This window comes from Branchiostoma floridae, chromosome 13 (assembly GCF_000003815.2).
Source record: "Branchiostoma floridae strain S238N-H82 chromosome 13, Bfl_VNyyK, whole genome shotgun sequence".
Lineage (NCBI taxonomy): Eukaryota > Metazoa > Chordata > Leptocardii > Amphioxiformes > Branchiostomatidae > Branchiostoma > Branchiostoma floridae.
This window is the reverse complement of record NC_049991.1, coordinates 207,917-219,744: the sequence shown is the minus strand read 5'-3', so window position 1 is coordinate 219,744 and position 11,828 is coordinate 207,917. Positions and strand designations below refer to the sequence as shown.

Here is an 11,828-nt window from a genome sequence, read left to right as displayed (position 1 = left end):
CATATATGGGTCAGTTTTGATACGCTATATGTTAATGACCCACCTGTTCCTCGGTGTGTATGGTGTATACGCTCACTTTGTGGTTTTATTTGGTGGTTATAGCAAAGGACCAGGTGTTATGACACCATAAACACCTCAGGACAGGTCATTAACCCTTAAGTAAGGTACTGGCAGAGCCAGAATATGATACTTTGTCTTGCATCGCAATAATAAAGAATGGCATTCTCCTGATGACCTCTAATTAGTGTGGCCGTGTAGCGCAGCGGGACCGTGTTCGGCCCGTGACCAAGAGTTGTGGGTTCAAATCCGGCTGCCGTGCTACCGATCTTGTGCCCTTGGGAAAGGCACACGACTTTCCTCACTTTACTCAGGTGAAAATGAGTACATAGCTTTGGCTAGGGCCGCCTTCTGATGGAGGTCCCGTGTTCGGGGAGAGCAACACCCCAAGCACGTTAAAGAACCCGCTGCATGTGCGAACATGAGCGGCTCAAACCATTCCGGCCAAAAATTTGGGTAGGGAATCTCCCGAGCAGCCCTCGTAACCCCTGCTTTGCCTATTGGGTCAGTTATTCCTCAGTCATCGTGAGCAATTGGGCTGGTCTCAATCATGATGTTTCTGACCTAGGGCAAAGAGATGCTGTTACAGTTACAATCGTGTAACCTGTAACCTTGAGTGGCCTTCAGGCCTTGATACGTGGTGACCATTAGGTAAAAAAAAAATTGTATTATATATAAAGTGACAGTTGAATGAGAAAAATGAAGGACATACATTAAGTGATGAACTGGCATTTTACTTCACCAACAAAGAACTAACAAACTACTAGATAAATTAGTGAGTTATTTCTTCCAGGTTTGCATTGAAAACTGAGTTAATACTCTTTGTGCAATAGTGAGGAGGATCAGCTGTCATGATGTGCAAGGTGATGACATACATGTAAAAGGCATTGCACACAATAAAGTTGTGAAGGTCAAAGGTCTTACAAAGTGACTAACGATCAACGACTGTGTACTTACTGGGACCTTCCAGAAGGCATTAGCAAGGATGTTTTCCTCCTCCAACTTTTTGTGGATGAAGATGGCTGCCTGCAAAATTCCCTACAACCAAAAGGGAGGTGTTACATTGTCTTAGAGACATAGGAGATGCATTGACTTATATCCACCTACACGTAATTCCAGAGAATACACATTACAGACTATAGACCATAGATAGACCCTTCTGATGTTAGTGAACATCAAATCTCACAAATCATACGTCTAGTTCCTGATTTCTGTTGCCAGGCCTGATGTCATAGCAAACAACGCAGCAGATTCAGACTCTGGTACAACAACTTGCCTAAGATGTTCTGTATACCTTGTGAGCAAAGGTTCCTTCCACCCCTTCCACATCAATGGTCTCACTCTCTGCTGACAAGTCTGTTAAGGCATCCTGGAGTTAAGAATATCCATAATATGAACTTCTGCTGCTATTTGCATAACACAAAATTTATGTACTGTGTTCTTTGCAGATTTTTTGCAAACTTGGTGTGAAAAGGTAAGTATTTCATATCCTGACATTCACAGAAAAACACCAACTACTGGACAACAATATTGAAGTACATGTACATAGTATGCCAGTCTTTGATTTTAGACTGGATCTGGTTAGAAACATGCCATACTTCATGTAAACACAACCCACCCTGAGAGAGAGCGTCCCTCGAACTGCCACAACTACAGATCTCCTGTCATGGTCCAGTGCAACAAAAAATGGTATCTCATAAACCTGCAAGAAACATGCAAGTAACAAATTATGACAAATTCATCATAAGGCCAGGTTGATTTGATTATATGGATGACATCCGCGCTCGCACCAATTTTCGGCCATTTCCAAAAAAAAAAAAGTTTTCGACCACACAATAAATTGTGCAAAGCAGCTGTAAAATGAGCACAAATATTCCGTAGATTGAAAAAAAAGTATCAGAAAACAGATAACTAATGCCATAGAATTCCAAAATGAATCTAAAGTCAAAGAATAAGATGTGAAAGGACAGAAAGAAAAAAATCTATTGTTGGTTGGGGGAGGTACCAGTACAGAAAATTCAGGTCCAGAGGATCATTTCCAGGTCCGGACATGAACCTGGACCTGATTGTCTGTGGAAACTTGAGAACTGGCAATACTCAAAACAATGGTAATTGGTCAATTTTGCTACAAAGGAATCTGTTTGGTGGATTATTGGACTCCCACTGCATTTTAAAATCCCATCTCCATGTAATAAAGGCTAACTGTCTCTTGACTTCGCTCTTGTTGTCTTCTTGGCCCCCCGGTTAGACCCCAAATGGCTGCTGACATAGTGTGTCCATTTTGTAATTGGCGAAACCTGTTCCTCTGTTGTTTTTTTCAGGTCTGTTTTTTTCGGATTGGTCCAAGAAGAAAAAAATGTTTTGCACCCGTATGATGTACTGGTCCCTACACCTAACTGTTGGTATACCATACTATGTGTGTTTAGTCCTATGTTCAACCTTCCTGGCCACTTTGATTTCATACTGAAGGCAACTTTTTTTTTTGGCCAAACTTTTTTTTTATTCGCTCGCTCGCATCAGTTTTGGAGTTCCCGGAGGATGTCATCCATATAATCAAATCAACATGGCCTAACTCAGTACCTCAAAACAAAGCCTCTCTATGGTCTCCATCAGAGACCTCTCATGGTCTCTACCACATCTACCATGATCATGGTTCTAGCCAGTATACTAAGTTACTGGGTGCCTTTACTCTCTTGGTCTGACTGAGAGAGGGGAGTATTGCCAAAAAAAGATGGCACCAAGGATATTACTAAGTAGCTGTACCGAACTATATAGCCTACAGCATTGTCTGTGACTGAAAGGTCCTATTTGTCCATACATCACACGTTTTGGCTGACTTAGTTTTGTTCAGATAGAAGGGCACAATCAAGTATAATACTATCATACTACATAACGGGGGCCGCCCTAAGATGTCCCTGCCCTAAGATGCCAAGGATTTTTTGCTGATCTTATTATGCATAAGTACGCTGTGTTTGTTGACACTGACTATGATGATTAGAAAGGTCCAAAGTCCAAACCAAGTCCAAACAAACAGCTTTTTTTTCTCTTAAAAAAGTACCTACACAAATTCACTTCCCTTTTTTTTGAAGACAGACTTTTCACAATAATGTTGGTAGCGTCGAATCACTGTGGTCACCTGTTACTAGGTATTGGTGGCTCGTGTCCCTAAATATACAACCTGTACAAAACAGCCACACAACTGTCATACACATAAGAAATAATTTAGCTTCACAAAACACTACAAATATTGGTCTTCAAATGTTTGTAGAGTAGAAGACCGGCCATAGAAAAAACAACATAAGCATCGCCCTTGTTTTCCCCAGGGAGTGTGGCCCCGCAGGTGGCAGACGAGCAAACACCCCAAAGATTTGTTACTCTAACAAATGATTCGTACCGTCTATAAAAATGAAACTTCACAGAGTGATGTCAAACATGTTTCCCAATACATACACAGAATTTTTTTGTGATTTTGGCGTTGTCGTTTTTCGTTATGAGTTTGTTAGTCGGGCCGCCGCATTCAGTGCATTTTGCCCATTTCCCATGAAAACACGACCTGGATTGTGATAGATTCAGCCCTCCTCGCGGGAGACAAGAAGCACACACAATCACAATTCTACTGTCAAAAGAATATATAATAGAATTAGAATTTTTAATTATGTTTATCTAAATTGGTCACCAGCTTCTGAAGAGAGCAAATTACAAAAGCGTGTCAAGTTAGGGCGCACTGTCTAACTCAACTCAAAATCGGAAGTAATATATTTACAATTATAGCGTCCTCAGCGTTTGCCAGTTGTAACGCGGAGGGTGAAGGGTTCATGAACCGTATAAATGCATTCCTTATCCAAGTATGGTCTTTAGATGTGTTACAAATTTTTTTATCAAAACCTGCTTGACCACTCTTTGGCAACTAGTGATGGAGCGCAGTGAGTTCGAACGCGTAAAAAAGCGTAGCATCTTAGGGCGGCCCCCGTTATATCAATCTTTTACAAATTTGATATCTGTTCTGTATCTGCTCACTAAAGAGTTATGACAGAGAATACGCATGCTATGTACAGTATTTCATCATCATCATCATCTTCAATGCATGTCAGTTTTTACAGGTGTATTGTACGAGGAAAATTCCCCTAGCTCTTTTCAACAAGCACAACGGTGGACCACGGCTTAACGTCCAGTCACATGGACTGCAGCCCTTTCCAGTAGTGTGCATGTCGGGTGAACGACAACAGCTGGGATTTGAAATGATGGCTCTTGGTCCAGAAGCAGGGTCGCTAACCACTGGAATATCGACGCTGCTGCAATATGTACATGTAGATCCAGGCTGATCACTTTCAGGCTCACTCATTTCTTAGCTAACAAGCTTGCAACTCACAGTGGAATTGAAGGAAGACTGAATACAACTGCAGCACATTAAAGCCACTGCAGATGCAGAACATAGTAACTGTTGAAGATGATGATGTGTTGTACACAAATGTCATGAAATGTCAGCTACATACATAAGAAGGGGGGCATGATATTCAAATGCTTAGTGAACTCAATTTTGGATTGTGTTCAAAGGCAATATAGATAGTCCATGTCTTGGCTGTTGACAGATATCATGTGGTAAATGGTATCTAAACTTTCTGCCAATCCTGAAGGTGGACAATATTTCTTCTGCCGATACAAAAATCTCAACCTTGTTGTGGAATGTTGCATAGACAACATCAGTGGCCATGAGCCCCGTGTGGCGGAGGATCCCGGCCAGGTGACACCTGCAGCAGTTGTCTGACATGATCAACGCTCCACCTTCCACCTGTCCAGATGTACAGCTGCAACAGCTGGGTGACACCAACAAATTGATATGATACAATCAATGGTCATCATTTAAATCAAGGAGCTTTCATCCTTGTTTGAATCATTTTCAGCAAATCAAGTACTTCTATCGCTGCAATCTCTAAAGCTAATCACTTCCATTATAGAACAACAATATAAAAAAACTACTGGCCCAAAATTTTCACTCGCCAGAAATGTAAATGACATATTTCTATGCATCTGTACGTTTAGTAAGGATATCCTTTTATTTTTCAGTATAAAATACTTTCAACATGTAATACTGTTTTAATTATAAGCACAAGGACTCTTCCAGCTTGCTTAATTTACGCAATGTCATACTTTAGATATCAAGTGGCTAGGAGCATGATGTACAAATAGTCAGGCTAGCGGGGCCACAATTCCCCTGGAAAAATCTCAATGGCCCAATCAGGCGACAGTAGGACATGTCCCGGGCAATCAGGCCTATGGACATGTATACAAGTATATGTCTAACCCTGCCAGCTGTCAGCAATAAAACACATAGAAACCCATAGTGAGGCTAACAGCAAATAACTAAACAGAGTTCGAGACTGATGTTGAGAAAATGAAAAGACTTTGAGGCAAAGATGATACAACTGGCTGAAACATATCAATGATATTTGGTTTGATTAGATAAACTTTCAATCACAAAATTTAACTGTAATCTTGTTTTAACATTTCCATCATTCCGAAGAAGTGACAAAAAACTTGAAATGTATAGACAATAGTAGGCATCCTTCCATCTTTGCAGATGATGGTAGTGCTCACAATAGTACCAACACTAACTTGTATATACTTTTATTGGCAAAGTCAAAGTCTTTTTTGTGATGTGTTAGACAAATTGAGCAAATATGTTCAATAACAGTTATACTATAGTTCGGCAACTCATACCTCCATAGAATATTCAGAACTTATGTAGATGTTATGCAAATGACATACACATTTACACAATTTATGCACGGTGATATGCATCACTTATAAGCTTACACATGTAAAAATATCATTTATCATAAAGTCTCTTTTGCCATGTTTTCATTATGCAAATCAGTCTCATTTGCATGTTTGGTAGCTGTTTATGTTTCACCAGTCATGAATTACATTTATTGAAGTCCAGTTATGGAAAACAATGGAATTATCCATTTGCATAACATGCATACCATTACTTACATCTTTGCCTTATACTGCATGTCCCTCATTCCTCTCTTCAGTTATCCTCTTTGGAATGTTTTGACAAAAATGTCATGCAATTCCAAAATTCTATGTTAGGGGGGTGAAACTTGCCCCACCTGACATTAAAAGCTACCTACCACCAAAGTGTCAAGATGTATCATGTCCAGGACAGCCGTTCTTGAGTTACCTTGTTGTCAGACACACAGACATACAAATACCAGTGAAAATATAACCTCCCTGAATATTTCATGGAGGTAATAAAGGGTCTTCCTTCCACGTACCTGCATTCAGTACTTAGCTGACACAGTGATGTAAGTGGGTTTGTATAAACATACAGAGGCCAGCCATATGCCGCCATGGCAAACTTCATGTAGTGTGCAACTAATCCCAAATCCTCCAAGCGAGGATCTCTATGGGGTTGGGGCTGGGTTGTTACTATGGACATGGGGTCTCTTGAGATGCAGTGTCGATCCTGATCTTCTTGGAGGAGAGCCAAACCTGCTGCGATGTCACTGGGGGTCAAATCAACATCCTGGCAGGTCAAGAAAAGGATTGATTCAATGTTAATGGCTGAATGTCACCAAAACCTTTATATTACAATATAATAAGTAATGTTATACATGACTTGTACATAACAACCTAAATGTATGGAATTTATCATCAAATCTCTTTAGTATGGAACTGCAGATTTCCATGATATTTCAAATACACTGGTAGCCTTGACAGAGCTGTACCAGATATATACAGTATGCAATTTTGGTAGACAAGAGTTGAAGACCATCATTTAGAATGGATTATGATAATTACATCCTGTTTGTATCATCAATGAGACAAAATATAGCAATAAACTACATTTGCTCAAATTATTTAAAGGAGTTATCCATAAGCAAATGAGTGGGAAATGGGCAGCAAAAACTCTTTACCTTGAAAAAATCTGCTATAATCTGTGCTACATCACTGAAGGCATTCTGGCTGTGTTCATCGAAACCTGCACAACAGCACAGCACTTTGCACCTGGTGGCAAACAGGAAACATTATTGATGAATACTTCATAATTCAAATATCATTACATACATAGGAATATATCTGTGGCCTGATGTACATTCATTATCATTACCTTCAATCAATCAGTCGCGTGCAACCTTCGCCAGAAGGTTATATTTTGAGGGTGTTTGTCTGTCTGTCTCTGTCTGTTAATAACATAACTCGAGAAGCTTTGGATGGATCCTGATGATATTTGGTAGGTGGGTAGGGGTCAGGTTTGATAATGGGCACCCTAGCGACTTGCTAAGGTACTGCAGAGGAACTTCCAATTTTGATACAATGTGTTCTGGACATGCTGTGGTTGTAATTTTTGGGTGGTAGATAGCCCTTGTGCTGTGAGTTTGGACCCTCTTGCGGCTTTTTTTGAACTGCAGGTTTCCTTTCAAAATTTAGATTAAAAAGAACTCAAGAACATGTTGACGGATCATCATGATTTTTGGTATGAAGATAGCCTAAGTTATAACTTACATAATAAGATATTAATTATGCAAATCAACAGCTAATTTGCATAATTAATGAGGAAAGCTCATTTCATGATAGAACTTTCAAACTTGCCACATATGTAACTGAGAAAGAGTGATACAGTCAAACCTGCCCAAGACGACCACCCGGGGGACCGGGCAAAACCGGTCAATTTGGTCAGGTGGTCGGTTCGAAGAGTATCGACTTACAACATGCCCGATGCATAGTTTAAATGGTTTCCTTTGTGTTTAATGGCAAATAGCAAGCACACGCACGTGCATCCGCCGCCATCTATATCTTTAACATAACATCGTAGTGGTAGTCAAAATCTGTCGCAAACTGGCCAAATTCGGCTCAAAATCGCGCAAGTTATCATTGAAAATCGATGACACCTCAAGATTTGAAAACAAAGCAGTCGTTATGAGCAGGGATTTGGTCCAATTTGCATTGGCCAGGTGGTCCTTGTGAAGAGGTTGCTTAATGCTTAGTATATACGTGAATGGGGAAAATATTCGGGACCGAGAAAAAGCGGTCGTAATGGCTAGGTGGTTGCTAAGAAGAGGTGGTCACTTGGGCAGGTTTGACTGTACAGTCAAACCTGCCCAAGACGACCACCCGGGGGACCGGAAAAAAGCGGTGGTCGCTGAGAAGAGTATCGACTCAAAACATGCCCGATGCAAAGTATAAATGGTTTTCATTGTGTTTAATGGCAAATAGAGAGCACACTGCACGCACGCAAAGAAGCGAGGTCTTTAATGTCAAATACAACACGCACACTGTAAATTATAAATTTAACCCCAAGCTTTTATCGAGTTTTTATATGATACAGTGTTTTAAAGCTCAAGTATTTGTACACTAACGTTTTAGACAGTAAGGGAACTTTGATGCTGTCAGTTAACTACCATACAAGCCTTTATGCGTCGCTATGTTCTTGATCTGAAATAACTACGGTGCACCTTTCGAATTCGATGCCCGGTACGTCCTGATAGCGTACTTACCCACGGGTGAATGTACAGTACAGTTGGACAACAGCACTCACACGTACAGATCTTTCTTAAAAAGTGAGCTACACAGATCTTTCTTAAAAAAGTATGAGGCTATATAAGTTTCAGCATTTGTTCACTTTATTATGATATAGATTTTAAAAAAACAACTTCTATAACAACTAAATTCGGATTTTCTTACAACGATTTCGGCACAAAATTGTGCTAGTTATCATCAAAAATCGATGAAAACCTCAATTTTGAAAATGATGCCGTCGTTATGGGTCCCAATTTTGGCCGGTCGCGTTGGCCAGGTGGTCGTTGAGAAAAGGTCGCTTAATTCTTACGTCAATGGGAAAAAAAATCGGGACCGAGAAAAAGCGGTCGAAATGGCCACGTGGTCGCTGAGAAGAGGTGGTCGCTCGGGCAGGTTTGACTGTATGTTGATAGATATCAATCAAATTAATGAGAAAATATCATAATTCCATAGTGATGGGAATTTCATACTTACAATCATAAAGCTTAGTGAAAGGGAACATTATTAGACATAAATCATTAGCTTAATATTTACACAATTCATAAGGAAACTCTAAAATAGCCTTCTCTACATCGATAAGACTTTGGACTAGTGCCTCTTGGATAGAGAGGATGATCAATGAAGACAAATTTTGAAAACCAGGACCTTATTTGCATAATCAAATGGAAAGATTTATAAATACTTCATTCGAAAAGAATAAAACCATTTGGCAAAAGTATGAGGTCATGGAACTCTAGTTGCCATGGCTAGATTAAGAATCAGTGATCATCCCCTACTAATTGAAGTGGAAAGATAAAACCAGACTCCTCCAAATAGTAGACTCTGTACACTTTGTAACGACGACCGTATAGAAAATGAAGTCCATTTTATGTTAGAATGTTCTTTATACAATGATATACGCAACTCTTTTACCAGTGCTCTCAATGTAGATAGACGATGTAAGCAGTTAACCAACGACAACCTGTTTGTACGCATAATAACAACCACAGACAACATTGTACAACAAAAACTCTGTGAGTTCGTATTATCATACAGCGGCGGCAGCACAGGGGGTAAAATTTGTTGGGGGGGGCATCGCCCCCCCCCCAAAAGCAAGGTGAAACCTTGTGTATTTTTTTATGATGGAAATTTCGTTAATTCAAGCTAGTCTAACAGCAAAATTTACCATTGAAAATGCAAGAAATGGCGCTTCAGAGAGTCCCGATTTCAAAATTTTGCCAGACCTCCCTTGTGATGGCCCATGTGTTCGCCACAGGACAATATGTTACGGAAGGTCGCTCTCAAAAACCTTTTAAACTGATAGAAATTTTACTGTCGTACTTAACTTAGTTTACAAGCAGAACGTGGCCCCTGAATGCAGGAAATGACGTTTCAGACAGTCAAGATTTCAAATTTTTTTTACACAGATGTCCTACTTCTAGCCCGTAGAAAATGATTAGGTACCCTTGGCTAAACTGCCTGTAGAAATGTTTTTTCTTGGGATATGTTTGGGTTTTGGAGGTGCATACTGGTATTACAAGTAAGGGTTTTTAACTCTACATTGTGTTGAAAGGTTGCAGTAGGCTTTAGACGTTAGTGTTTTCCTGTTGTTTACAGGCAGTGAAGAGGGGTGAAAAGGTCATGATTATGTTTTGGTCCTGTTTCACGTGGATCTGCTGTAAATTTTTTCCTGCTTTACTGCTCAAATTACACTTCAGAGGACAGACAACCACGTCTATGTTTTTAATGTTCTAAAACTCAGGTAGGTGATTTTGGGCAGCCTCTTTCTGCCACGATTCCCATTGTTTATGTAGAGGCCACCAAATAGCGAAATTTGCCCTAGGCTAGAGCTCTTACTCTTAGTGATGACATCTGGACATCCTGATATTGTACTGACCTGTTTTCCCAGACGCGAGCGGCAGCAGATCGTGCTGACGTCATCAACTGGTCCGTTTCACCGCTCTCCAGACCCTGCTGTTCCTCTGGCCAGTATGAGAACCGGTTCCTGGACCCCAACGGGTCAAAGATCACGGCGATCCCCACAACCGTGATCACAAGGATGATCCAGCTGAAAATGACCGCTCCTTCCACTATGGCCACCACATCCCTATTGCAGCCGACATGGTCACGGAATGTCCAGTAGGTTCCGATGATGTCCCAAGCCAGCTCTGGTATATAAAGTGCAAAGCGTACATACAACAATGAGGGCATTTGTTTCCTAGGCCTGTAGTTGGTGATGGTCCCTTGCATGCTGACGTGGACGATCCAGGCATTGATGACAATGATGAGACATAGTTGTACTATAACTCCTATCAGATATGCTGCCAGCAGATTGCCATCTGCACATTTCAGTAAGTCTCTGTGCTCATTGTAGACAATGGAGATTGCCAGAAGCCTAGTGGATGAAAATAAAATATTTCAGGGAAGATTGATAATGCTGAACATGAAATGTAGTACTGTAAAAACTAGAAGTTACGAAAAACTGATTGGATGTATGAAGACCTTGGGGGTGCTAAGAGCAAGGTAACGTTATGTGTGAAATAACAACATAACAGGCCAGACTCTTTGGCATGCAAAGGAATCTTTTCCTCCTTACCAGTAGTTTGAATTTGTGAAAGTAGCCTGGCACATAATTTGTCTGTTCAATATAACAGTTTTGTTGGGTGGCATATCATGGCTGCACTATTTACTCTATTAATTATTATAAACTCCTTGTGGGTCACTTCGTAACAAGACCCAAGGGTTACTTCATCAAGGTCTGGTGTGACCTGAAGACCACTTCAATTTTGTAACTGTAACAGCATCTCTTCTCCCTAAGTCAGAAACATCATGATTGAGACCAGCTTAATCAAATGCTCACTGTGAGTGAGGACTAGCTGACCCAATAGGAGAAGCTATAGGGGCTGCTTGGGAAATTACCAGAATGAAGAACAGTGTTGAAGAGTTTGATCTCCATATTTTAACATCTTATTTATGATAGAGTCTGAACCACATGCTTTGCTGCCAATAAGACTGCACAAACTCTCTAGTATTTCGAGATCTCATGGGTTTGGTGTTAACTTTTCAATGCTGCTAATTATGTGTGCTCTTCTGTTGTGGTCTGACTGCATGTAGTGTGCGAGACTCTCTCACCATATCGCCCTTATGAAGATCTCCAGTCCACCAGGAAACAGCAGATCATCACTGGCAATCTCCCATCGCCGCCCAAACACAACCAGTCCTGGCATGGTGGGTCACTGCAGAGAGAAAGGTGGACACTTCACTTTGGG

General features: G+C 40.6%; 1 protein-coding gene across 2 annotated transcripts in view; it reads right to left on the bottom strand.

Annotated features, from left to right (window-relative positions):
- The window catches only part of LOC118428786 (diacylglycerol lipase-beta-like), a 31,461-nt gene that overhangs the window by 9,101 nt on the left and 10,532 nt on the right, over window positions 1–11,828 (bottom strand). For both annotated transcript variants that reach the window (XM_035838991.1, XM_035838992.1), the window contains exons 2-9: window positions 11,692–11,795; window positions 10,457–10,954; window positions 6,978–7,068; window positions 6,336–6,586; window positions 4,730–4,871; window positions 1,676–1,759; window positions 1,352–1,426; window positions 1,015–1,095 (exon numbers count right to left, since the gene is read on the bottom strand). In XM_035838991.1, the coding sequence (XP_035694884.1) occupies window positions 1,015–1,095; window positions 1,352–1,426; window positions 1,676–1,759; window positions 4,730–4,871; window positions 6,336–6,586; window positions 6,978–7,068; window positions 10,457–10,954; window positions 11,692–11,786 (1,317 nt within the window). In that variant the 5' untranslated portion in view covers window positions 11,787–11,795. The remainder of the gene's footprint in view (window positions 1–1,014; window positions 1,096–1,351; window positions 1,427–1,675; window positions 1,760–4,729; window positions 4,872–6,335; window positions 6,587–6,977; window positions 7,069–10,456; window positions 10,955–11,691; window positions 11,796–11,828) is intronic.